Below are 26,333 nucleotides of genomic sequence, written 5' to 3'. Positions count from 1 at the left end.
CAGCACGGAGCAGTGTCCCGTGCCCTCGGCAGTCCTGTACTTGGGCTACGGCGCTTGTCTCGGCTGCGGATGCTGCTTTCAGCCGTGCTTCGTCTTGGGGAAACCTTGCCCGAGCCACAAGCTGGGATGTGAAAGCCCAGCCAGCACCGGCTGCACCACAGAGGTTTGTCTCCTGGTTTCTACGCTTCTCTCCTGGATTTTCCTACCTGAGCCAGGTTTGTGCCCATGTGGCTGTGGCCAGTGCTGCCCCAGGACGCAGCTCCTGGGACACAAACCAAGACTTCCCAAGTCTCCCTAAAAGTGCATCCTGCTAACTCCAGCCAGACACGGTGTTGGTTGGGGAGACCAGAGCTTTCAGTAGACTCCAGGTGTAGAGGCAACAGGGTGTAAGTCTGTCTGTGACTGAGGAACAGGTGATTCCACATGAGAGTTGATTTGGGGCTTTGACCTCTCTGCTCTCAGCAAGTGCTCGGTGGAAGCAAATCCTGCCCCTGGGATCCTCGGTCGGTCGCTTGGCTGAGTCCGTAGCCAGCAGTATCGCTTTAACAGTTATGATATCTGGGTGCATTTGAATGAAAAAGGGTGCGATTTGATGCATTTTAACCCAAAACGTAGCCCATCCCCAGGCCTGCGATGCTACGGGAGACTGCAAAGCCATGGGGTGGGAAGAAGCTCTGCTAGGTGATGTTGAAGGTGATGAAGGAGCCATCCGCTTTCTGCTGATGTCCCACCGGCTCTGCCTCCCCCCAGGGCTGGGCTGGGACCTTGCAGCGTAGGGATGAGCGGCCGGGCAGGGCTTCGCTGATGTGGGTCACCTCGCTGAGCTCTGCCTCCAGCGTGCTGACGGTGTTCGTCACTTGGGCCACGTGGACCTTGTTGGCTGCCTTCTTGTGCAAGAGGCAGATGAAGATCTTCTTGAAGCCCTTGCGGAAGTGTTTGGAGACCAGGGCGTAAACAATGGGGTTCACACAGGAGTTGGCATAGGAGATAAGATGTGAGAGGATACGGAGCACGTATGTAGCGTGATTGAGAGGGAAGTACCCGAACCAGACACAGAGGATGACCAGGTGATGGGGCAGCCAACAGAGGCAGAACAGGACGGCTACAATGATGATCATCCTGGTGACCTTCCGTTTGGCCTTCTTGGACTCCGACATGTCTTGGAGAGGGTCCACAGACCTCCACAGGTAGCGAATAGTCCGCACGTAAGTGAGGCTCAGGATCAGCACTGGGATGATGTAGCTGAAGATGAAGGTGCAGATGTCCATGACCTTGCGCTGGGAGATCTCCCAGATGGGGTGGCAGACGGTCAGGTTGGCCAACTGGAACTCCTGGTAGTAGCTGAGGTAAGGGCCCGAGAAGATGAAGGAAAGCCCCCAGATGAAGCAGATGGCCATGAGGGCGTTCCTGGGCGTCCTCAGCTCCCTCGAGTGCAGGGGGTATCGTATGGCCAAATACCTGCATGGGAGAGGGAGAGGGACATGGTTGCAGTCCTGGGGAGAGCAGTGGAGCTGCTCCAGGAGCAGACTGGAGAAAGGGCAAAAGTGATGGATCTGAGCTTTCCAGGGCAATTAGTCCCACAACTGATTCCGTGGTGCTCCTAAGTGGTCCTCTCCCCCGACCCTGTCCCATCACCCTCCTGGCTCCCAGCAGTGCTTGCAGGGAAGACGGGGATAGTCCCCTTCTGTCCCTGTCCCTAATCCAGCAGGTCCTCACTTGATCATCAGTCTATCTCGCACAAGCGACAGCAGCAGTGAGGATATGAAAGCAGGAGCAAGTCCCCTGGATCCTCAGCCACTGCATTGCTTGCACTGGCACATGCGAAAGCACGTCACCCGTTTTCAGCTCTGCAATTAGATGGTTCCTTAATTACGCTCAGATCTAGGGGCTCACGCAAGTCCCCGCTTGCTCGATACCTCTCTTCCTCCCAGCTCTGTGGGGTGCAGGAGGAGAGGCAGACCCTGGGTCCAGTTTAGCTCCTGGGGGCTGGGGGGGGCTGTCCCGGCAGCCAGGGCGGTGTCGTGCTGGGATGGCAGGATCCATCCAGCCCTGTTCTGGGGCTGCCGCGGCTCTTCCCAGGGGACTTTCGCGGGGACTTTACACACCCCACTGCCTCGCAGGTTTCGGGCACCGAGCAGAGCAGTACCAGCAGCTCCCCGGCTCTCGCTTGCTGAGGGTTAGGAACTCACCAGCCCTTGCAGAGCCAGGGGCTGAGCTAGCGCGGGGTAAAGCGCAGGCAGGAGCAAGAGGCTCCCTTTCGCAGCCCCCCTGGGGCTGGGACAGTCACTGGGACAAGGGACAGCACTGGGACAGAAAGGGGCTTTTTGCTAATAAAAGGAGAGGGTGGGAAAAGCAGCGTCCCAGCTCAAACATCCCCGTGCTTTCTCCTCCTCGAGGTTTGCTCGCTTTGCTGTGGGCTGTTGGGAGGGTAGGGGCTCTCTCCACACATCCTGGGAAGAGCAGGCGCTGCGCAGGGATCCAGCTTTGCTTCTCTCTGGTTTTCTATCTCCCCTTCAGCTGCCAGAGCCTGAGGATAAACCCCAGTCCTGTTACAGCTTCGGGGTCTGAAAACCTCCTTCAGCTGGGCACTGGGGCAAGCGGTCCCAATCCAGCCCTCGCCGCTGGACCCCATCCTCGATGACTGCATTTCCTTGCACGCACGAACTGGGAAATGCTCCTGCATTCACCTGCGAACTCCTGGAGGTCGCAGCAATTGGGACTTGGCTCCAGGGGATTCTGTCCCCTCTCCTGCCGGCGGGGGGGGGCAGACAAGGGGGAGCCGCAGGGTCCAGGGAGCCCCCCCATTCCCTTTCCTACCTGTCGAGGGAGACAGCGGCCAGGGTGAAGCTGCTGGCGTACATGGTGAGGTAGATGAAGAAGTGGACGGCCTTGCACATGAAGGGCCCGAACACCCAGCCCTCCAGGGTGTAGATGGTGGCTTGGAAGGGGACGCAGAAGAGGATGAAGCAGAGATCGGCCACCCCCAGGTTGAGGATGAAGAGGTTGGTCGTGTTCTTCGCCTGCCCGTTGCGCAGCAGCACGGCCAGGACCAGGCAGTTGCCCACCGTGCCCACAAGGAAGATGATGAGGTACACCAGCGGGATGATCACCGACTCGGGCTGCCAGCCCGCCTCGGAGCCCGTCGCTGAGCCGCTCATGGCCGGAGTGTGCGGAGCGCGCAGCGGGGATGGACGGGGGGAGCGTGCCTGGAGAATGCACCGGGGAGGCGTGCAGAGGGTGCGCGGAGAGCGTGGCGGGGATGCGCGGGAAAGGGCGTGCACGGAGAGCACAGCGGGGGGTGTACCAGGGATTGCACGGGAAAGGGGGTGCACGGAGAGCACAGCGGGGGGTGTACCAGGGATTGCACGGGAAAGGGGGTGCACCGAGAGCACAGCGGGGGGTGTACCAGGGATTGCACGGGAAAGGGGGTGCACGGAGAGCACAGCGGGGGGTGTACCAGGGATTGCACGGGAAAGGGGGTGCACCGAGAGCACAGCGGGGGGTGTACCAGGGATTGCACGGGAAAGGGGGTGCACCGAGAGCGTACCGGGGATGCACAGGAAAAGGGGTGCACGGAGAGTGCACGGGAGATGCACGGGAAAGGGGGTGCACGGAGAGTGTGCCGAGGGACCCTCCGGGGCTCACGGAGAGCCGGCCGGGGTCACACGGGGTGCGGGGGGGGATGCACGGGACGCGGGCGCCCTTCACCTCCTCCGGGTCGGCTGGGAGCCCGCGGCCGCTCGGCTCGGCTCGGCTCGGCTCGGCTCGGCTCGGCGCTCTCCCTCCCGCCGGGGGGGTGTGTGTGGGGGGGTTGGGGCTCCGGGGCGGCGGCGGCTCCCGTCCAGCCCCCCGCATCGCGCCCCGAGCCCCCCAGCGCGGCAAACACCGGCCGGCCGAGCCATGGGGGCGGCAAGATCCCCCCCGCCCCGGGGTGTGTGTGGGGGTAAATCCGGCGGGGCAAAGTGTCCTTCGGTGCCGCTCCCCCCCCCCCCCCCCGGGAAGGTGCTGGGGTAGCCGGGCTGGGCAGCCCAAAGCGAGCTGGACACCCAAAATGGGGGGGGGGGGGGCGGTGTCCTTGTTGCTCGCCCCTGCAGTGGTCGCTGGGAGAGGGCTCGGCTAACCCCAGGGGCTGCGGGGGGTGGGGGGTAGGAACGGGGTCCTCTCAGACTGCAGATGTGTCCAAATCGTCCAGCACGCAGCTAAATCCTTGTACCAAAACACCCCAGAGGTGAGCACAGATTTGCAGGAGAATCTTTATTTCTGCCCCGGGCGGGGGGGGGGGATCAGGGTAATTCACTGCAGCGAGAACAGATCTTTTCCACATCTCTCTTCTTTTCCTGCCTGTAAAATTGCCTGGTTTGTTCCTTCAGAGCCTTCGTGGACGGCCGGTGCACTAGCCAGTGCAATCAGCTCTCTGAGGACACTTCATCTGGCCCCCAGGCTGCCTCGCTTTGTTCCTGCAGACAGAGAAATATTTAATGTATCAATTACTCCTATAACTAACCCACTCCACAGCTTCTCAGTTGTCTTAACGGACGTTCAGATCTGAGTCAGCTGGCAGTGCTGGGAACTCAGGGGACAGTCACAGCCCCGTGATGATGCTGCCACAGGACACGAAGCCCTTTTCACGCTCAGGAGCCCACGAGCAGCCCCACCAAACTGGTTCCCGGTGGGGAAGTGAATACACCGCCTTGCTCAGCCCTTGAGCATCGTGAGGGTGCTCTGTTCCTGATGTTATCTCGCAGGGAAAAGCAGGCAAGCAGGAGCAGCGCAGAGGAAAGCGAGGCATCCCGCGGAGCCCAGCAGGTGCTGAGATACAGCAGTGCAGCTCTACCTTGCTGTCCTGGTCCCAGACTGGCCACAAGCCCTCAGGGAGTCACCGCTGCCCTCAGCAAGGGCTCCCAGCGTCTCCTGCTGATGGGGAAAGCCCAGCCCCAGGGAGCTTTCACCCTTTGGGAGCTGCCCCAGCTCCCTGCACCCTCAAACACCCACAGCAGGGCACTGGCATTGGGTTTGTTGACACTGGTGGTGTCTTTGGGCTCCCCAGAGCTGCAGTCAGCTTGCAGAGAAGCCTGGTCTACCCTCTCACTGCAAAGAATATTAAAAAACACGACAGAAACCACCCAGTTTCTTCCCAAACACCAGTGCAACTCTCAATCCACAGCATTGTACGCAAAGATCAATAGCGGGATCCCCCATCCAGAAACTGCCAAATAAATTCCCGGCCTGAGGTGTAGATGGGTTGGTTGGGCTGGAGATCTGGCCTCCACGGGTAGCCGAAAGCAAAAAGAAAGTTGGTATCAGGCTACCAACCCTCCCAGGCTGCCGGGGCTGGTGGCACAGGGATGCTCCGTGCACGGTGTGAGTCTCTGGAGCTGGTAACTCAGTGAATTTATTCTCCACAGCTCTCCCCGCAACACCAAAGGCAGCTCAGACCGACCACCTTGCTCCAAGGCTCTCACCAGAGGCTCTGCCCAACACGGTGCTGCAGGTTTGTGTTGTCCTCCTCTCCCTCTGCCCTGGAGGAAGAGCAGAGCCAGCTCTGCAGCAGGAATGCGCGCACCGAGCCAGCGGTTGACAGTTTTATCCTCTTGCTTACAGATTCCAGAGGAGCAGCAAAGCTTTGTGCCAGCATACGAGGAAGGCGGCATGGCAGAAACGTGCCTGTGCTAAACCCGACGGCCATTCTGCCGTTGGAGCGGCTCCCATGTACGTTGGGGGCATCTGAACGCGGCTGCTGCAGTGCCAACCCGATCCAACCCTGCCTGATCCACCACGGCCGTGAGAGAGGAGCAGTTTTTGGTAAAACATGCCTCGATTGCCGTGTCTCTGCTTGGTTTGAGCATCATCCTGAAACACAGTTTGGTTTAGGTAGGGAATGGATCCCTGGGAGGCGTGGTGGAAACCAAAAGCAGACAGAAACGGCTTAAAAGATTTGCAACAGAAAGCTGCAGCTTGCGCACTTACCTTTTCTTTTTCCCCTTTGAGCTTTCATGTCCACAAGAGGGAAGGAGAGCTTTGAAATTGGAAATAAGAGGACATAGCTGAGCCCTCCAAAGGGGAGAGGAGCAAAAAAATTGCTGCTGGCTGTAGCATGGCAGCAGCAAACTGCAGGGCAGGCAGGGAGAGGTCTGGGGGGATGAGCCCAGTGGGAGCAGCTTGTAATGCTCCGTGGTCGGATCCGGCTGTGTTTGCGTGTCTTTAAGACAGTAGGTATTCAGAAACCAGTTTGGTGTTTGTCCCTAAAGAGGTATCTCTAAGCTTGGTTCAAATATTTAAACCTTTGTTGAAAAGGACCTGGTCTTAACTGCTTCCCTTGCAAAATGCTCGGGGATTTGGGGTGTGTTTGCGACTTTTAAATAACAACAGAGGGTCTCTTTTTTTTTTACCAGGCATACAATCAGGTGGCGGTCAAGGTGTTCCCTGCCACCCTACACCTGCTGTGGCTGGAGGTGGGAGATTTTGGCCGGTGTTTGGCCTGGGGGGGGTTAAGCCCCCTCCCCTGGGGCGCTGCCCGGAGCAGCACACTGAGGGGCTCCCGGCCAGGTACAGCGTGGCCCCACCGGGACCCGTCCCACAGTGCCCAACAGGTCCCTGCTCCCAGAAACAGGCACCTTGGGGGGGTCTGAGGACCACCGTGGGTTCATTCACGCTTGCCCCTCAGCAGCCTGGCGCGAGCCAGCTCGAATCGGGCACCGGCTGCAGGGCGCAGGGACCGCCGGCTGCCCCAGCCATGGCCTCGGCCCTTTCCTGGGCTGCTCTGGTTAATGAAGGTGCCGCCGTTTGCTCCAGCCTCCTCAGGGAGGTGAAAACCTCAGAGCCAGTCCTGCAGAGCCGCTTCTCGTTAGGGTCTCAAAACCTGCCCCCCCAGATCACAGTTATTTTACTAGGAAAAACGCGGTTCCACTGAGTTTCGGCTGTCGGGATGGTGCTGAGTGGGGCAGAGCTGGCCCTTTAGCCAGGGGTTGAGCGGGGACTGGGGGGGGGTGGGGTGTCAGCCCGGGGGGGCTGATTCTGGGGCTGGGGGTGACCCTGGGGCAGAGGAGGGGGACGGGGCTGGGGGCCCGATCCTGGGGGCTGGTAGGTCAGCCCTGGGTTGGATGCGGGGGAGGGGGGCAAGGGCAGAAGTTCCCGATCCTGCCGGGAGGGATGTATCCAAATCTTGCGTGAGCCCCAATCCCGGTTGGGGAGCCCCCCCGCCCCCCCACTCCCGGGGACCAGCTTCCCCCCTCCCGCCCCGGGTCCTCCCCTATCCCGTCTGCCCCCGCGGCGGCCGCGCTGGCCGCGCTCGCCATGGCCTCGGCGCGCGCCTCTCCTCCCCCGGCCCATGATGCAGCGCGGCGGCGGCGGCCCGGACACAAGATGGCGGCGGAGCGGCAGGGCGCCGGTGGTGGCCGTGGCGGGGCGGGAGGCGGCGGCGGCGGAGGAGCGGAGGAGAATAAGGAGAACGAGAGACCGGCAGGGCCGCAGGCCGGCAGCCTCGGCGACAGCCTGGGCCTGGAGAGCATCCTGCGCCCGCGGCGGTGGCGGGGGGGACGTGGCAGGCCTGGCCCCGTGGGCGGCGGGGGGACGTGGCGGCCGCTGTGGGGAGCGCGGGGGCTTCCGTGGCCCGGGCGGGCGGGTCGGCCCGGGCCGCACTGACCCGTGCCTCAGGTGGGAGCAGGGCTGTGAGCCCTTTTGTGTCGTGGCCCCGGAGGTGCCGGGCGATGCCGGCGTGAGAGAGTGGGGATGCGGCGGCCTGGGCTGACCCGGAGGCAGCCGCGCCGTTCCTGGCCGTGAGGGTTTGACTTGGATCAGATCGGGGGGTCGGCTTTGCATCTCTGAATCGTGGATTGATTCTTTACCTTTGCAGCGTCTCTTTCCGAACCGTGTGACAGCCGTCGTCAGCCTTCAAAGCAGAACTCTGCGCTAGGCTGCATGCTGTAGATAAGAGCAGGCTGTCAGTAATCTTATGGTGGTAATATTAATGCTTGAAGTGGGCAATAGTGGATAAAATAAATCTAACAGGTACGCTGAGATGGCAAACTGGCTCCTCCAGATTTGGCGCTTCCAAAATCTGATGTGGCATGAAAAGCTCATGGCATTGTTGTATGTGAAACTTCCATGTGAAACTAGTCCAGCTGCACAGCTGTGATAGAGCTGAGTTTTATCTTCTGGGTAAGGGGAAAACCCAAATGATATAAGGTTGCAGTTTTCTATGTAGCATATGGCAGGTGTTGTAAAGTTAGTAACTGTAGAGTAAGATGGAGACGTCGTAATGTTGGGAATACCCAAGTCAATGAAAAAGTAAATAATATAGGGGATATGAATTCAGTGAGTAGCTGCACAGGCTAAAAGCCTGGAAAAAATATTAAGTAGACAGCGAGGATGAGGGCTGCTACGTTGAGGCTGCAGTTTGACTTGTTTGTTCCACAAATGCAAACTAATTCAGTGTAATAGCTATCGGCGCAGGTTTTTAATACTTAAACTAAAAAGATTTTCTTTTAGGTGTAATTCCAAGAAATCACTTGATAGATATCTGCTATTTTAAACTTTAAAAGTCTGGTAGTTTCTTTTTTTTTTCTAGCTATAGTTATAGTGTTTCTTTTGGTGGGGTCTTTGTATAGTCTGGTTTTGTGGGCTTTTTTTTTCTTTTAAGGCTTCTTGGCAAAGCTTAAAAGGGAAATTTGGGGATATAAATACAGCACAGAGATTCCTTGTTTATGATGGATATTTTATTTCACAAAATAATCTACCTTGTGAAATGAATCAATAACATCAGCAAATTTACTAGAATACAGCATGATTTTATTTGGTAGCGTAACTAAGTGAATAAGGTATGTGCAGGATGCACAGAAATCAGCAAAGGTGCTAAAGAATGCAGAGACTGGATGGAAGTTGTGGTGTAATGCTATCGCAAGTCATAGGCCAGTGCATTCTGTCCTGGAGTACTTGTTACAGTGATACACAGAAATGTGTTGGGAAAATTGAGGAGGAAATAAGCCCCTTGAAAACTTCTCCAGTGCTCTTTTTATGAGGCTCTCTGTGTTCAGAAACCAGTTTGTGGAAGTCTGTGTCAGGAAGACGGCAGTGATTCTGCTCAGTGTACTTTTGTCCCTTCCCTGAGAGATGGGACGTTTAAGGGCAGGGAAGCTGATCTCTATTTCAGTTTTGCCAACAAAACTGTGTCACAAGCGCGATTGGGGGCTGGCGTAGCATAGCTAGGACAGTCAGTTATATTGGCCTAGATGCATCTGTTGGCATAGCTTGTTATCCTGAAACGAGCTCTAGTAAGAGCAAGACTTTTGTGTTTGTCTGTAAGACGAGGTGCTTGTGGTACATCTTGGTCCTGGCCTTGATGATAGTCATAAAGCTCTGAAGTAGTGGAGCCAGGAGGTCTTCTAGGACCATCAGTTGTCTCAGCTGTGCGTTTTAGGAGGTTTTTGGTTGCCCCTCTGCTCAAAGTGCGTTTGCTTAATGGAACCTATAGAGTTCCCTTCCGTTATTTTGGGGTAGAACAAAGAACCGCTAACAGACTGTACTGTCAATCTGCCTTAACGCAAATCACAGTCCTTCAGATTGTGAAGGAGTCCCAGCAGCAGCACGGTTTGCGACATGGAGACTTCCAGAGGTACAGGTTAGTAATCAGTGTGGACGTCTTGAAGTTACTAGTGTGGCTTGGCTCACTTCATTTAAAATATAAACCCCCTGTAGCAGGCAACAAAAATGATTTGGCGAGTAAATACCCCTTGACGGGTTGCTTCATGTGAAGCAGCATACCCTTTTTTTTTCTTTTCGTTAGATGTAACGTGCTGTGACTGTTCCATTTAGCAGGATACAGTCTGGCGCTTGGTTCCCTCTTGCTCTGTGAGAGTTGTTTGTTGACACCACTGATAATCACTATGCTCTTTCAGAACTGAGTTTTCAACAGATGTATATAAAGCAATTAGTAAGGAGAACATAATTCTGATTTTTCAAAATCAGAAATTATTACGTGTCTCCTTACCTTTCTTGTATTCTATTGACCACTGTTTTATGGGTAGTTTGTAAACTACCTCTTACCGTATGTCATGTATGGAGTTCTTAGTTGTTAAAAGGTTGACTGTCACAGCCTTTAGTCCTTTTTTTTTTCCTGATTGGAGAGAGCAGTAAACAGGAACAATGTTGTTCTTTGGCTAAACTGACCATGATCATCTTTTCTTTAGGGGTTATTGCTCCCGTAGGCTAAGGCGGCTCCGAAAAACTCTCAACTTCAAGATGGGAAATAGGCACAAGTTCACTGGGAAGAAAGTAACTGAAGAGATTCTCTCAGACAACAGGTACAGTCACTGGATAGAATCGACTGTTCACTATATTAGTGAGCAGTTTCTTTCATTTGGGTAATTTATTTTCATGTGGGTGAGGTGGAAAACTGTTCTGTACAATATACTCAGAAATGTTTATTTTCAGAGATGTGTGTTGTTGATATTAATAAAAGAAGAAAGTTCAGGCTGCAGTGCATGGCGAAGAGGCACTGCTCAGCTCCTGCTTCATTGTGTGAGCAAGTGGGAGAAGAGGGAGCGGCAACAGCCAATTCCTTCTCTTCCCTAATAGTTGTTAAAATGGGTTCTTTTCATAATCGGTAAATTACTTTGATATCAAAGAGAAAATGCTTTTTCAGATCTCTTGCAAGGTAGCCATGTGAATGCTGATAACATAAATGGTGTAGCCAGCAAGGTTGTGGTTGGAGACATAATCCCTTCCCTTTGAACAGAAATATTGGATGCAAGTTTTGCTTAGATTTTCAAAATGTGGCAGAATGCTTGTCTGGTAGAGTATGTAGAGAATAGCCAGGATCTTGGGCTCATTTCCTGGCTTTTAGAAATGCTTGAAATGTCTGCTGTCTAATCTTTTCTTGTGGGGATAGAAAACATGATGCTGTCTTCACCTGTATTGTTAAGAATCAGATGTATTACAGCATTAGTTTTTGGGAAAACAGACATGCTTACCCATATTGAACCAGTTTGAAGAGTGACCTAAAATCATAAATCCCTTGTCTTCACACTGTCTATGGTGCTACAGAATGATACCAAATTCTCTTCCTCTGTTGGGTGACTACACTTCTGTAGTGAGAAATACAGCAGAAAACAGTTAGGGGTAATATGACTTTGTGTGCTTAGAATACTAGGAAATAAAAGCATCTACCTCGTAGTAACCAAGCTGAACTTTTGTTACCAAACTTTGCAGATCACATGGCAAAGAACTAGTGGTGATGTGGTAATACATGTTTGAATGTCAGTATTTTTTTTATTAATCTTTGTCTGCCCCACAGGTATTTGCTATTGATTCTGATGGATGCAGAGAGAGCCTGGAGTTACGCCATGCAGCTGAAACAGGAAGCAAACACAGAACCTCGCAAACGATTTCACTTGCTTTCTCGCCTGCGCAAAGCTGTGAAACATGCTGAGGAGCTGGAGCGACTCTGTGAAAGTAACCGAGTGGATGCCAAAACAAAACTGGAAGCTCAGGTAACCACTGATGCTTTGATCTTGATTTACAGCAAAAGCTGAACAACAAACCTTTTGGATTTTGGGTGAAGAGATTAATCTCATCTTGTAATACATAATCAAAATTCACTGATTCTCAAACTGGATAATGTCTCCCTTTGAATAGCTTGGACTCACTGTTAACGCAGCTGCTGGAATTGCGGAAATAACCAGTGGCACCAGCCAAGACAAGAACCTGATGTTTAGGGGTTTTTTTAAGTGTATCAAGTGATTGTCCTTGCTTTAAAGAGCAGTACATTTAATAAAAGTAAAAAGAATTGAGAGAGACTAAAACTATGCCACACAGCCTAAGAAACTATGCTTATCTGTTGAGTTATGTATTTTTTTAATGTTCTAAAATAGCCACCTAGAACTCAAGCATTGTGGGCCCTATTCCTGGGACGCAGGAAGCAATTGTATTGTAACACCAGCCCCTTTGAACAAGGGGCTGCAGTGGTACTCAGTTAATTTAAACTGCCATTTTGTAGCTTATTGCTGGGGGGCGGAGTTTGTGACATCAGTGGGCCATATTGATTGCATAAGAAACGTCTTGCTTTCATCTCCTTAGAAATGTAGCAATGTCAGTTAAAAGAAAAAAGAGTAGGGAGCTAGTAACCTATAATCCAGATTAGTTTTCTTTTGTGGGAAGACCAGATGAAAAGGGCAAGGCTTAATCACTTACCATAGGTGTCGCAGCAGCTTTGCTTCTGAAGGTTGTACAAAGTAGGCTGTTGGTTTTGGGGAAATTAACTTGCCCTTGTGCTCTCTGCAGGCATACATGGCTTACCTCACAGGAATGCTTCGTTTTGAACACCAGGAGTGGAAGGCAGCAATGGAGGCTTTCAACAAATGCAAGTGAGTTTCCCCGCTTCACCAACTTCATTTAGTAACTACTATTGGATCAGCCTAGTAAGTTTATATACTGTATGTACAGTAACTCTGAGTTGTTTAGTTAATTGTGCGCTTAACTGGGAGGGACTGCTGAAGAAATAGCATCCTCTGAGTAGAGACACAAGCTGTTCCCTTAAGATAGCATCTCACAAAATGACACGTACTGCGGTGTTAATATGTATTCTTTGCTGTAGGACCATATATGAAAAGCTGGCCAATGCTTTCACAGAAGAACAAGCTGTGCTGTATAACCAGCGTGTGGAAGAGATCTCACCCAACATTCGCTACTGTGCCTATAACATTGGTAAGGAAGAGGGAGTACCTAGTCTCTAACAAAGAGCAAGACTTAAGGAAATTCCTTAAGGAAAGGAATATTGACTTGATAGTTAAATATTGGTCTAAGTGACACTGGAGTCAGTCTGTAATATTTTGGGGCAAATTCTGCAAGCATTCTGGGTCAGTTTAGCAGTGGAGAAATATACTTATTTTGTAACAGTCATGGTTTTGTGCAAAAAGACAAAATACCGGTTTGCAGTAGTTTGCTTATGAAGTCAGAATGAAATTGCAGATCTATCCCCTTCATCCTGCAATTGTCAGTACAAAATATATTGATTAGCTTTTCTATATTAGTTTGTGAACTTGGAAATGTAATCTTTATTTGTTAATTCTCTCAGGTGACCAGTCTGCTATGAATGAGTTGATGCAGATGAGACTGAGGTCTGGTGGCACTGAAGGTCTTCTTGCAGAAAAACTGGAGGTAACTTACTGAATGCCTCAAGATTCATTATCACTCTGAGCATACATATTGCTGCAGCAGACCATTCAAGAACCAAAACGTATCAAAAGAGAGCAAGCAAGCCTGGGCTCTGCGGGAAACCACACTTTCCTAAAAAGCCCTTTGATTTCAAAATCATCAAGTCTAATGTGAGTTGGAAAGGTTCAGTACCTTTCGGATACCTTATAGTTCAAGCTCGTAAGTTCAGTCTGTTCTCTGTAGGCGCTGATTACCCAAACTCGAGCAAAGCAGGCAGCCACGATGAGCGAGGTGGAGTGGAGAGGAAGAACAGTTCCCGTGAAGATAGACAAAGTGAGGATCTTCTTGCTGGGGCTGGCTGACAACGAAGCAGCGATTGCTCAGGTAACCTGGAAGCTATCTCCAGTGCTGGTGTTCTAACTGTCCTTTTTCCTTCAACCTGTGAGATAATACACAATGCCTGGACTAAAAGCTTTTAAATAATCTTCTTCTCAAACTTGGGATCAGAAGGCTAAAAGTAAAAGCAGGAACGTTGCCTGTAACCCAAAGCTGAAGTGTCAGTTGGGGATAGCTCCCACAGTCTACTAAGTGGTAGTTTGGGAGGTCTGTTCTACTAAACCAGTGAGTATTGCTGCTCTTTTGAACACTCTCTTCTACCCAGAAGTGCTACCTTTTAGTGGCAGGGTGATAACCGTTATTATTTGTAAGTCATTTAGAAGTGAAGGTTACAATTTTAAGAGTAAGGAGTTTTGAATTACTGTTCTTATTTCAAGTGTCTTGCTCAAATACTCCAACTTCAGAGCAATCAAAAGAAAAAGATCTGTATTGATCATCTTTTTTTCAGCAACAAAAAGCAATTTTGCCAGGTGAATCGGATGCTGTGTGATTTATAGCATTCTCTTCTTGACTTAAATCCTCAAAAGAAGGAAGAGGATTGCTAAATGTCAGTATGTAAATTCATCTCCAGTGTAACAGTTCAGAAACACGATGCATGTCTTTAGTATCGCACACAAGATTTTCACGTGGAGCTTTTTCATTGGAAGCGATAAATTTTGCTTCCCGGTGGCTGCATACAGCACCGTTGCTGTTTGAAAAGGCAATAAAAGGATATTTGGTAGCAATTGTTGCCACTAACGATGGACCTTTTGCAACATCAAAAAAACTTAGCACCAGAAGAAAAGTCAGGATAAGTACCAGTTTAAATTGATAAAATGAAGACCCTACAAAGGTGTAAGGCAAGCGGGCAAGAGCAGGAGATAATGTTAAGAAGATAGTGTGTGGGTAAACAGGATATGGCTGAGTAGGAAACGTTAGTGTTAACTAGTCTTGTCATAATGTTATGAATTGTATGTTGCTGAATTTCTTTTTTTGTGGGTACTACATTAGTATGGCCAGCAGGTGGAAGTGCAGCTCAGAGTTCAATGGTCGCTCACTTAATTCCATCCTGCCAGGCTAGCAGTTGGACCGTTTCAATTTAGTTGCCCTCTTTGTTCCATAAAGCTGTGGCAGAACAGTGATCTGAATTTATTTTCATCTTGCTTTGTGTTCCTTGGAAGCTCTGACTAAACAGAGGAGTTCTGTGGTGCTGGATCACAACTAGTAGATCCTAGTAGGATCTACTAGTAGGGAGAGCTGAGCGTGCAGCAGCAGTATTTACATTCCCAGAGGGCTGAAACTTGGCCTTTTGAAAGCAGTTCTGCAGTTGCTGTGTCAGCTGTGACGGGCAGTTCAGCTTCTGCTAAATGCATTGTGGTTCCTGGGATCTTTGTCACCATTCTGCTAGCTTTCACTAAGCTGAAACCCTAACGTAAAAGTTCAGGGTTTTTTAGAAGCAAACACAGATGTGTAAAAATGGGGATGCTCAGTGCAATTTTATCATTGCCTTCAGTGTCTTATTGGTAATGGGAGAAACAGAACAAGTAAGCCAAACTGAAATACAAATCCAAGTTTAAAATTACTTATGCCAGCCCTTTTGTAGACTTGAATGCGTGACTTCAAGGGCTGTTGACTCCAACCAGGTAGAAGTGAAAAGGCTGAAGGTCAGAGCAATGGAAGGGTGCTCCTGTCTGCTGTTGCCTCAAGGATTCTGTGTTCACCTCTGGTGACTAGGACTGTAGCAAAAATGGGTGGTAGTAACTTTCCGAGATGATACACCATGTTTTAGAACAAAGGAAAAAATATAAGTGAGCACTCCTAGACTTTCAGTGGATTCCATTTCCTGGATGCCTTTAAGATGAACCTGTGCTGTTTGTCAGGGCACTTGAATCACCAGCCGTAGCACTTATTTCAGCTTTATGATCTGGTATCTCCCAAATCAGAACATATGTGTATTTACACATAGAATCTGTTTAACCTTAGGAGTTTTAGCTTAGAAAGGAAAGCTTTTGTTTCACTGCATGGCCCAGCCCTTTCCTTGTTTGTACCTGACTGATGATCGAGCTATGTCTGTTTCCATTTTTGTGCATACAGTGAAATTGCTGTGCTCCTCTGGGTGAGGTTGAGAATGCTGTCAGACTCGTCTCTGGTTATTCTCAGTAGTTAGTCCCACCTTAAAAAGTCTTGCAGCAAATCTCAAAAAAAAAAAAAAAAAACCACCACCCAACCAAAACCAAACCTCCAAAACCACCTTCATCTCAGGTCAAGATACCTGAGGCTTTGTGAGGGAGTAAAAATAACATTCCTTAATGAGTTTGCAAACCTGAAGAGGCGAGGCAGAGACTGAACAGCTCTACTGAAGATGAACAAGCAAGCATGTTTTTAGACAGCTTTTTATTCATTTGGACAACTGCAAATTTGTTGCAGTAAAGTTCATCTTATGCTGTTACATGACATGGAAGTGGTGTAATACACTGCTGATATGCTTTAATCCTTCCTTCCGTTGCTAAGGTTGAGGTTTGTTCCTGGGCCATTTTTTTTCTCACTGAATCTGTAAGAGCCTTGCGATCCCCATCTGGTTACCTTCTCAGTCACCTGCATGGAAGTTGAGTTTGGTTTTTGGTGCATTGTTTAACTGGGTACGTGACATGCCAGTCCATTAGGCAGAGATCAGGCCTCAACTTGTTTTGTAAAAGTTGTTTTCGTATTTTGGTTTTGGGGCAGAAAGCCAAAAGCTGCTTTATTTTTTTTTGACAAAACTTGTGGTGACAGCAGAAGAGCCCTCATTCACTCCTGCTACTAAAATACAGGGTTACTTTAAAAAATGCTTCAAACAAGCAAATTACTGCCACTGTGAGCATTACTAGAGTGGGAGTGTAGAAAAGATAATCATCTACATGTTCTTACCACATGAGAAAAGTTAAATCAGCATAACAGGAGCCGTCTACTTTGGTAGTTTGCCAGTTCAGTAATGCTCAGCTCTTCTGTTGCTGGCTTTTCCCACAGTGCAATCCAACCTCAGCTGTTCTCAGAGCAGTGTGGGTGCCATCCTGGGAGGGAAGGGAGTTGCTGGGAAGGTAGCTGTTGCAGGGATGAAGCGACCAGAGCTGTGTGGACTAGGCCTTCAGTGCTGCTAAATTCTCAGCACTGACCATGTTCCTTGCAATTTCTGGCAGTTTTTCCCCTAGAATGTGTTGCAGACAGGAAGAAATTGGAGGTCTAGCTACCCATGGATCTTAAAGCCGTAATTGGGGAGAAACTTTGTTTACTCTCCTCAGTTAATTCTTGCATCATGGGATGCAAAATACAAAAATTTCTAATGGATATCTGTCTTAACTTTCCTTGGCTCTTAGGCAGAAAACGAGGAGACAAAGGAACGCTTGTTTGAATCTTTACTCAGTGAGTGTAGAGATGCCATTCAGGCTGTTCGGGAAGATCTGAAACCAGACCAGGTAAGCAGCAACCATCAGTGTTTCTACTTTCGACAACATAGCGTTTCTTTGGGACTGATTTGTTATTGTTAAACTTGCTTAACTGTAAAAGCGGCTGGGATTTCTTTAATAAAAAGCTGCAAAAGAGTCTATCACCTTTGATTTGATTCTCTTCAGAACTGGAGAGGGTGAATGTCGAAGCCCTCGTTCTTTTGCCTGGAAGTCTGTTATAACTCCCCTTGAGTTATAACAAACTTCCTTTTTTAAACAAACTTTACCCAAACCTTGAGTTGTTTCTGACATTTTCTTCCCTCAGCTGCTAGTATTAAGTAAATCATGCAGTGTTTTATCCCCAATTTCTGCAGAAGCAGCGGGAACACTCTCTGGAAAATGATTCTGGGAAGGTGTCCAACATCCAGTACTTACACAGGTAATAGGCAAGCGTTGCTGCCTGTACTAGTGTGAAGAAGTGATGCTCTTATGTCCACATTTTATTTTTGTTTGGTTTTGGTTTATGGGGTTTTTGTTCTGGGCCTCTCAGATCTCAAGGGATGACTGTACGGATAAGGATCTGATTCATTTCGCTTTGAAAACATTTTACTTAAGACTCTTATGTTGACCTTTCAGATTTATTTTTTTTTTCCCCACTGGTATCATTTTAGACTGGGGAGAGGAGGTTTTTTTTGGAACAAACAGTAATGTCTGAGTAGTTCTGCCAGGCAGCTAATGGTATTTTGTCTTTTATGTTTTTAGTTATTTGACTTACATCAAGCTGTCAACAGCCATCAAGCGCAATGAGAGCATGGCAAAGTCTCTGCAGAAGGCACTGCTGCAGCAGCAGCGATCAGAGGAGGATGGCAAGCGCACACCACGGCCTCAGGACCTGATCCGTCTTTACGATATCATTTTGCAGGTAATGCTGGGAAAACAAATCTAATTCTTTATACTAACCAGAGAACTTTTGTCCAAAAAGTTATTGTAGAAAATAGAACACTGCAAGTGAACTGCCCACGAAGTCTGAAGAGGAACTGAGTACCTACAGTTACCTTGTTGAACACGTTCAACATCTACATGAAACACAAAACCCCCTCCTAGTTGTGAACAGAAAATGCTGCTAGAAAGGATGCCCTTGGGTATACACTCTAATGCAGTTTTTAAATAGTTTTTCTGGCTATTTTATGCAGCACCCTGATAGCTGCATTAGCATCTGCTGGCCAGAGAAAGTAGCAGCTAAAAATACTTAAAAATGTACTTGTTTTTCATAAGCAGTTTCTCAATTTCTCACATAAATTTTCAATTAACTGTGGGAGCCTGTGGCTGAAGCAGTTGTGAATAGGAAAGGGAAATGATTTATGAAAGAATTACTTCATGTGAAATCTGAGGAGTCTTTGTCCTAATTCCTGTTTGTGTCAGGAAATCTGTCCTGAGGGCAAACTTGCACGAGTTTCAGTGAGTGGCCTTCACAAGGTTAGCACACTAATAATTAGAAGACTGGAAACTAGTTCCATGGGAGTGTACTGTTGACTTGTTGAAAGGGGCAGCTTTCTCTTACCCCAGCAGATTCCAGAGGAAAACAATGCCTGAATTTGTTCCTGTGACTCTCTTTTGCATAGAACCTCGTGGAACTGACCCAGCTTCCTGGCCTAGAAGAGGACAAGAACTTCCAAAAAGAGATTGGATTGAAGACACTTGTGTACAAAGCTTACAGGTGACTGAGAAACAGCCAGGTTTTCTTTAGCAGGCATTACATCTTCCAAGGTTATTTTTCCAACGGTCTATGTGCTGTGCAGGGCTTTGATGCAGTTTCTTCTACCCTTTTGTGAAATGAAGACTGGATGCTAAGGGGAAACCAGCCAGTGCTTCTTAATAATATCTTCTCTTATCAGTCATTTGAGTTGGCGAAAGGTATGGATGACAAACGTGTCAATGAGCCACTCTTTACTCTTGCAGGTGTTTCTTCATTGCACAGTCCTATGTCCTGGTCAAGAAATGGAGTGAAGCTCTTGTTTTATATGAAAGAGTGCTGAAATACGCTCGTGAAGTTCAGTCAGGAGCTGGAGCTTATTCAAACAGCTTGAAGGTAGGAACCCAATCCTGTGTCCTGTGTGTAGAAGGGAGTTTATGAAAGAGCTCTGTCCCAGTATTTATTGTCAGTTAGATGTCAGACCATTGCAATTCAAGACTGATCTTAAAGTAGGGAGAAGAGCAATACAAGTGTGACTGCTTGACACATTATAATAGACACATTCTAGTGATGTGAAAATGCTTCAGCTGGCCGCTTGCTTGCCAGCCAGTCAGTTGGAACTTGCCGTAACAACTCCATAACAATTTACCAGACTTTCTCACATCTGCACTTCCTGCCACACTACTTCTGTAGTGCCTGACAGACTGTACGGTAGCTCTTCCTCTTCTGGGAAGGCTTAGCAGCACTAGGCCTTAATTTCTTAGTTCTTTGTCAGGTTTTACCTTTGCCCTAACTCTTAAACTCTGACACATTTCAGGCTCTCAAATAATTTTCTTTAATGACCTAGGAGCTGCCTGATGTTCAGGATCTGATCACTCAAGTCAATGCAGAGAAATATTCCTTGCAAGCAGCAGCTATATTAGGTGAGTTGAACAATGATACTAGAGCTCTAATGTCTCTTGAATAATGCCTCTGCAGCTACTTCATTCCTTTTACTTCACTTCTGAAGTTCCAAATGGTTTTCCACTTCACTCTGATCTATGTAGGCTCTGGAAACCATTTCTCCCCGCCCCCCCCGCCCGCCCCTTTGACTCTAGTTTCTTCTAGCTCTGTGTAGTGCAGCTAGGCAACCAATGACTAGACATTTGGCATCTTGCTTCCCGCCCAGAGGTGCAAAAATGCTTCGTGAGGATGTGCACCTATTTTCTAACCTGCACAGAACACTATGTTTAGTGTTTAATTTTTTTACTGCAAACAAGTTGGTCTTGCTCATCCCAATTTTGCTTAGCTGGGAGAACTACTGAAAAAGAGGAGAGCAGTGATGTTCTCTTCCTTGTTGGTGTCAACCGGGTTAGGGGAACTTGGGGGAGTGGATGAACTGTGTGCTTTGTTGGGCTGCTGCTTTTTGCTGTGCCTGCTGCTGGAAACCCAAGATAAGATTACCTTGTCTTTTATTGCCTTAATGTTGCTTTAACAGATCCCGCTGGGGTCGTCTCATCATCTGCTGCCTTGTGCTTAACTCAAAATCTGTGCTGCTTTCAGGAGCTTCTCATGGCAATGCGAAGGAGAAGCTCTCCATCACTGGAGAGCTGTGTTGGCTGTAGATGAGTATGTGTGATCCTCTTAGCCTAGAAAGCAAGTTGATTCTACTGAAAATACTGTCTTGTGTAACCCAGAAAGCAAAGGTCATAGCAAAACTTTAGAGGACAGCTGACTCCTGAGACAGTCTTTATTCCAATATCTAGCCTGTGATTCTTACCACTTTATCTTCAATTTTGCAGATGCAAATGATACTCATGAGACTGAGTCTCCATCTCAGGTCAAGGATGGCAAGGTAAGAGCTGAGAGCTCAGGCAAATTCCGATAGTGTCCTTAATGAACATTTCTTTCATCCTGTTGCCTGGGTGTCTCTTACAACTGAAGAAATGTCATGCTGATTGGAGTTAGGTCATGACTAGTATATTTAAGAGATTTTATTAGGCTTGTTTTCCTTCTGCAAGTCCTGAAGGTTGCTGACAGAGTGGGCTTCCTTGAGTGAGAGCTGGGCAGCTGCTTGCAGCTTCTAGTGCTGCATCTTTTTTATTTAGCTTTCTCCTTGCACATGGGCAGGTTTTCCAGAGATCCTGCAGTGATGCTTTGACAGAGATTCGAATAATTTTCAAAGGCCCAAGATGTCACACAAGGAAACTTCAGCTTCTGTTGTCTCAGTTGCTGCTTAATCCTCTTTGTTCAACCCTTGTCAGCTTTGATTTGACATGTGTTTAATTTGCGTTTCTGTATTGGTCTCTTTCAGCCACTCTCCGAACGGTTTGAGACTTTCTGTCTGGATCCTTCTCTTGTCAGCAAGCAAGTCAGCCTTGTGCACTTCCCGCCGGGCTTCCAGCCCATTCCGTGCAAACCCTTGTTCTTTGACCTGGCCCTTAATCATGTTGCTTTCCCACCTCTGGAGGACAAGGTGGAGCAGAAGGCCAAGAGTGGCCTCACAGGATATATAAAGGGCATCTTTGGATTCAAAAGTTAACCAGGACCCCCTGAGGAACAGAGGTTTTATTCTGTATTGAAGGAAAAGCTCCAAGAGGTTCTAGGACATAAATATCTGCACCTGAATCCGACAGAGGGAAGTTTTACCATCATCTTCCCTGTGTTCTGTGTATATGTCTGTGCACTTACATTCTTTCCCAGTGTATTAAAGAAAAACAATCTATTCAGAAACACACGTACACTATAAATAGCTGAAAATAATCTGGAGCACAGAGAAATTCCATTCTGCTTGGAGAAGTTGGAGCTTGCTTTGTGACCAGTGGTCTGTTCAGGGCCAGTACACATCTACTTACCATGGACCATTAGGTATAATTTGATTCCTCCCTCCACCCCATTATTTGACACTATAATTTGGTATTTTGGTCTAGAAATCTGGGTGCGATGGCAAACAGAGGCAAAAAATCCAGCAACATTAGGCTGCCTACGCAAAGGCTGTGAAACAGTAGCCAAGGGGGCTAACTTCTCCTTTCCTTTTGATTCCCAGAAGTTTCTGTATTTTTTAAAAAATGTAACATTCAGAAATGACAAAATAGAGCTGCTTTCCTTATTGATAAGGATGGCAAATACCTTACCAAATGTTAATGGTTACCCGGTTGTGGTGGAGTATAACCTGAATTTGTACTCTGGGCCGATAGGATTCTTCTTTATTGATACATGTTTTGTTAAATACCTGAATACAGTATAGAACCTATTCCTACAAGGCTTTTCCTGGGAAACTAGCTTCATGGGTGGCTTTAGAAATAGCTACTTGCTCTTCACGGGAAGTTGGGGGTCTCAATGTTCATTTTGTCTCTGATCTAAACCCTGCCTGAAAACAAAGTGATCTTTTTCTGGAGTTCGTCTGTTACTTTTTCCTCATCCTCGGTCAGTAGACATACTTGAAATGAGGAATAAGCAACAGGAGACCAGTGGATTCTTGAGTGATAGATCTTCTCTGTTATGCCAGACAGCTTTTTTCATAAAGCGCCCAGGTGCTATGGCGATAGGCACTTTCAAAATGCGGGTAATTTCATAATTGTGATGGTTTAAACAGGAAAAAACCCCTGCAGCAGACAGGCAGAACTGTTCCTAAATAAAGTATTCAGAAGTTTCCACCAGCAATGTTTGGGTTTTCACTCGGTCTGTAGCTGGAAGCTGAAACGGCAGTTTGTTCTAGCTGCCTTAACTGCTCTGCACTGGTTGTCTTGCTTTTTGCGTTGTTTCTGCATTTTTAGGCATCGGAGTTCATAGAGGTGGGAACAGAAGAACTGTTTTAAATGATCGGATTGTTGTCGTGGGAATTTTCCATGCAATGTGCATGTCAGATGAATGGGGGGAATTGACGCTTCCCATTATTTTAATATGAATGTTTGCTTCTTTGTTCCAAGTTGATCTGATTTGTGAGTTCTCAAAGTACAAAGCAGCCTTCAGGAGGACTCTGTGTTCAGAAGGAGGTAAGAGGAGGAGAAGGAACTTCTTGTTTGGGTTTAATTTTTGCAACATGGAAGCAAAATGGGAATTTCTGGTATTCTAACTAGTTCCATTTGCCTCTGGATGCCAGGGGGATTTTACAAGAGAAAGGGAGAGTGTAGAGCTGAAAGAAACATGGAAGACTATATATTCGTTAGATGACAATTTCTAGAAAACATGGTCTTGAATCTGATTTCTCTTCCCCGTAAAGCCTGTTTCCTTTTAGACAAGGAAAGGTCATGCAATAACCAGTGCGGACATCAGCTGGTTGATCTGCTCGTGGTACCTCTTTCTGCGTACGTTAATCTGAGTTTCTCTCTCTTTTTCAGCTTTTATATCAAATCACTTTGAGAACTGTTCTGTTTGGTTTGCAAACAAAACTCCTTTCTGCTTTCCTACCACAAATCTGTGTGGTGCCTGAATCGATTCCAGCAAAACTTGTACCGCGGCCACTTTCTAATCGGTTACTGTTACAGAAAGCAAAGAGCAATTGGCCTCTTTATGTTAAACATCTTTTGACAGATAACTGATTAGTTGAACGCAGATAAGAAATCTGAAAACAATAAAGTTTTATTCCTGACCTCTGAGGCGTGTAGTTTATGTTGAGCATTGAGAACACCAAGCATTCTTTGCGTTCAGAGGATCAAGGTCATGCCGTCACCTGGGGCTACTTAACCCCCAGAGAATGGCCACTTAGTTCTGGAGGAGGATCTTCTGCCTGGAGGCTCAGATAAAAACATGCACCACTCTCCGAAGTAACTTGGCTTATTTGGTTTGATGTAACCTTAATGGAAAGCGAGTAGAGTGGGGTTTGTAGGCTGTGTTGTGACTTAAATAATGTGGAAGGCGCATTGAGGTACTAGGAAAAGATGTAAAAATGTTTAAAAAAAAAAAAGTTGGGGGGAGGGAGGGAAGTAATACTGTTACTCAAGTCACCTGTGTGATGGCAACCCGACTCATGAAGTTTATTGAGGCTTTAGCCCTGCGGTGGAGCTCGGGATGGCCCAGACACAGCAGCTACAAGGGAGCAGCAGGGACAAGTGCAGGGTCTGATTCCCCTGGAACCAGCAAGTGCGTTTTGTGCCTGAAGCGGCTGGACCAAGATGCAGAGCACGGGTTTATGGTGCCTGGAAACCTGCTTCCTGATTGCTCTGTTCTTTCATTAGGCTGCACTGTTTGCTTTAAAGTGTCTGCTCTCTTTCCATGAATTAATTGGCAAGTAGGCCATGAGATTGCCATCAGACAGGAAACTCCAGCAGAGTGGTCAAGATTATTGCATTCAATCAACTTTTCCTATGGAGTGCTCTATCTTTGGGCTTGGCGCTGGAATTGTAATTACAGGCTGAGCTAGCCATGCCTGACACCATTACATCAATTAAAACAGGAATGAGATGTACACGATGGCCCTCAGCCCCACTGTCGGTGACACACTTGGTCACACACTCCGAGGGGTGTAGTGCCAACGGATGGGTTTTGAGGTACTAATGGGTCATCAAGTTTTGAGAAACGGTTAGCATGAGACAAACCAGGCAGTTTAAGGAGAGAAATGAGAGATGACACATGGGATAGTAACAGTCTTGACCTGGGAGCTCCTAAATAAGGCTCTGCCTCTTTTAAAACAAGAAATTGGGGTTATTTTAAGCTGAAGGTATTGTGTTAGTAGAGAATATCATTGCTGTCTAATCCAAGCTGCTTCAGACAGAAACATTCCAGGTGTGGGAAGTCCTTGTCCGGCTACAGTGGCAGTGAGTGGAACTAGTTCTTGGGAGAAGAGGCATCTGCTGAGAGATGTCTGTGCTCCCGTGTAGTTCTTCCAACCGCGCTGTTAGAGCTACAAGCGCAGATAGCCCATGGTGTTCAGCAGAGGATGTAAATGGGGAGTTTGCTCACTTGAAGGAGTGATTTGATGTGATCTTGATTCTATATGGCTGCTCCTCTTTTTTTTCAGGATGGGATTGCTATTTTCAAGTGTAAGAACAGCTGGAGGCGGGTTTGTCTGCCAAAGAGGAGCCCTTTCTGCTCCAGGTGGGAGAATTGCAGGGTGCGCGTCCCCGGTGTATAATAGGAAGCTCCGGGAGGAAGGATATAATAGGATGGGAAGCAGACAGTGATCCCGAAAGCAGCTCGGCAGAGGTGGGCTAGCAGCAGCCTGTGTGCCCTGAGCTTTCCTGGGGCTGCGGCTAGAGCAGCAGCAGCTCTCGGTGGCTGCTTCGCCTTCTCCTCCCTCCCCTGTCCTGAACTGAGGAAGTGCTGGGCCCGCTGCGGGCGGCAGCTGCCTGTGCAGCCCGGTGTGGAAACCTGGGTCGCTGCTCAAGTCCCCCTTCGCCCCGGGACCTGCCCCGACTGCCCCTCTGGCCCTGGCACCCACGGGGTTTGCCGTGGAGCGACTCCGCTCTCCGGGAGCCGATCACGCAGCCGTTCGGAGGGACACACCTGCAGCAAAGGTTTGTTCGTGCTGGGCTCTCGCTTCTCGGGCTCACCCAAACCGTGCTGAGCGTGAGCAGGTTTGTGAAACGCGCCGCTCCCTGACCCTCTCCCTCTGGGTGAGGTCTGCTTGGCCTGAGTGTGCTGCTTTGTGTCTGAGGAGGAGAGGCTCGGTCCTTGCTGTCCTGGCACAGAGTCACCTGAGCTGCTGCGGGGCAACTGCTGCCGTTGCTGCAAAAAACCCCATCTCTTGTGGAAGTGGATCACGGTGGGATTTGGGTGAGGCAGAGCCAGTGGGTCCTTATTTCGGGGCATCCAGCCCTGGAGTGTCCTTGCTCATTTTTGTTTGCTTTGGGGATTTACTTTTTGCACCGGGGAGTGAATGATTAGCTCCTTGCTCTGTGCTGAGCGCCGGATTACAATGTTTGGGTTAGAGCTAAGCCCAAGTGCAAATTCCCACGTGCGAGGGTTGGCACGGGAGCGTGGTGGCTGTTTGTCCCCCCAGCCCTTATCTGGGCTACTGTAAGTAACCTGGGGTGAAAACCTTCCCACCTCTGGCCTAAAAACAGTAATATCTCAGAGGGGAAGGCTTAAAACCACTTTCAAAGGGTGTAGTTTGCATGTCTGTTGTGCGCACGTGGCCTTGGGCGCAGCTTTCATGTGCTCCAGTGCCATCGAATTAAAATTCAGACCCAGGCACCAGTGTGTACTTGGCATTTCTAGGCACTGCCGTGCTGTGATCTTTGGCAAACTCCTCAGCTGCTGGACACCCCTGGTGTTGGGGTTATTAAAGTTAAAATTCTTACGCTGGAAACAGTCTTCTTGTCCCTCCCTTGCTGGGCTGCAGGAGGGTGATGTCTGTGCACAGAACAGACACGGCAGTTTGCCCGAGGCTCGCACGCTGTGCATGAGGATTAGTGACTCTCATCCTCGGCCCGTGGTCAGTCCAGGGAGCGATGCCGTGGCTGTGGTGCCCGAATGACTAAAGAACAGCATCAAAGCCTCTGAATTACCTTCAGTGCTTGCCTTTTTTTCCACAGAAGCGGGAGAACATCTAATTTTCTCAGAGCATCAAATTAAGTCGGGGAAAGCAAAGTCTGGCCGCGCAGAATTAGTCGTGGTGGACAGATTCATCCCGCTCTGGTCTCTGCCTGCGACGCAGTGGCGCTCGCCACTGAATTGAGCAATAGCAGCTCAAAAATGGAGCTTTGCGGGAGATTCAGGGCCGATTGAAAAGCACTCGGGGGGTTCTGGGCTGGCAGGCTGTGGTTGGGGGGTGT

At 48.7% G+C, this 26,333-nt stretch overlaps 2 protein-coding genes and 1 long non-coding RNA gene across 3 annotated transcripts; 2 read left to right on the top strand and 1 right to left on the bottom strand.

Moving 5' to 3' along the window:
* Window positions 1–677: 677 nt before the first annotated feature.
* On the bottom strand, window positions 678–3,173 carry GALR2 (galanin receptor 2). The gene is made up of 2 exons (XM_075770684.1): window positions 2,818–3,173; window positions 678–1,458 (listed from the first exon to the last, which is right to left on the bottom strand). Exons 1-2 carry the CDS (start codon window positions 3,156–3,158, stop codon window positions 678–680), a joined length of 1,122 nt encoding a protein of 373 aa, XP_075626799.1. The 5' UTR covers window positions 3,159–3,173.
* A 1,119-nt stretch (window positions 3,174–4,292) lies between these two features.
* On the top strand, window positions 4,293–5,875 carry LOC142604449 (uncharacterized). The gene is made up of 3 exons (XR_012838328.1): window positions 4,293–4,806; window positions 5,406–5,491; window positions 5,602–5,875. It is a non-coding gene; the product is annotated as an uncharacterized LOC142604449 (long non-coding RNA).
* Window positions 5,876–7,265: 1,390 nt separating this feature from the next.
* On the top strand, window positions 7,266–23,209 carry SRP68 (signal recognition particle 68). Its single transcript, XM_075770283.1, has 16 exons — window positions 7,266–7,504; window positions 9,550–9,616; window positions 10,185–10,298; window positions 11,291–11,486; window positions 12,277–12,359; window positions 12,590–12,699; window positions 13,070–13,152; window positions 13,393–13,533; window positions 16,878–16,976; window positions 17,321–17,385; window positions 17,709–17,868; window positions 18,569–18,663; window positions 18,906–19,035; window positions 19,487–19,562; window positions 20,421–20,473; window positions 20,933–23,209. The coding sequence occupies exons 1-16, from the start codon at window positions 7,294–7,296 to the stop codon at window positions 21,158–21,160; spliced, it is 1,911 nt and encodes a 636-aa protein (XP_075626398.1). The 5' UTR covers window positions 7,266–7,293; the 3' UTR covers window positions 21,161–23,209.
* Window positions 23,210–26,333: the final 3,124 nt, after the last annotated feature.

This window comes from Balearica regulorum, chromosome 18, assembly GCF_011004875.1.
Source record: "Balearica regulorum gibbericeps isolate bBalReg1 chromosome 18, bBalReg1.pri, whole genome shotgun sequence".
In the NCBI taxonomy this organism is placed as follows: Eukaryota; Metazoa; Chordata; class Aves; order Gruiformes; family Gruidae; genus Balearica; species Balearica regulorum.
The sequence above is the reverse complement of the archived record's forward strand: the minus strand, read 5'-3'. Positions and strand labels throughout refer to the sequence as shown.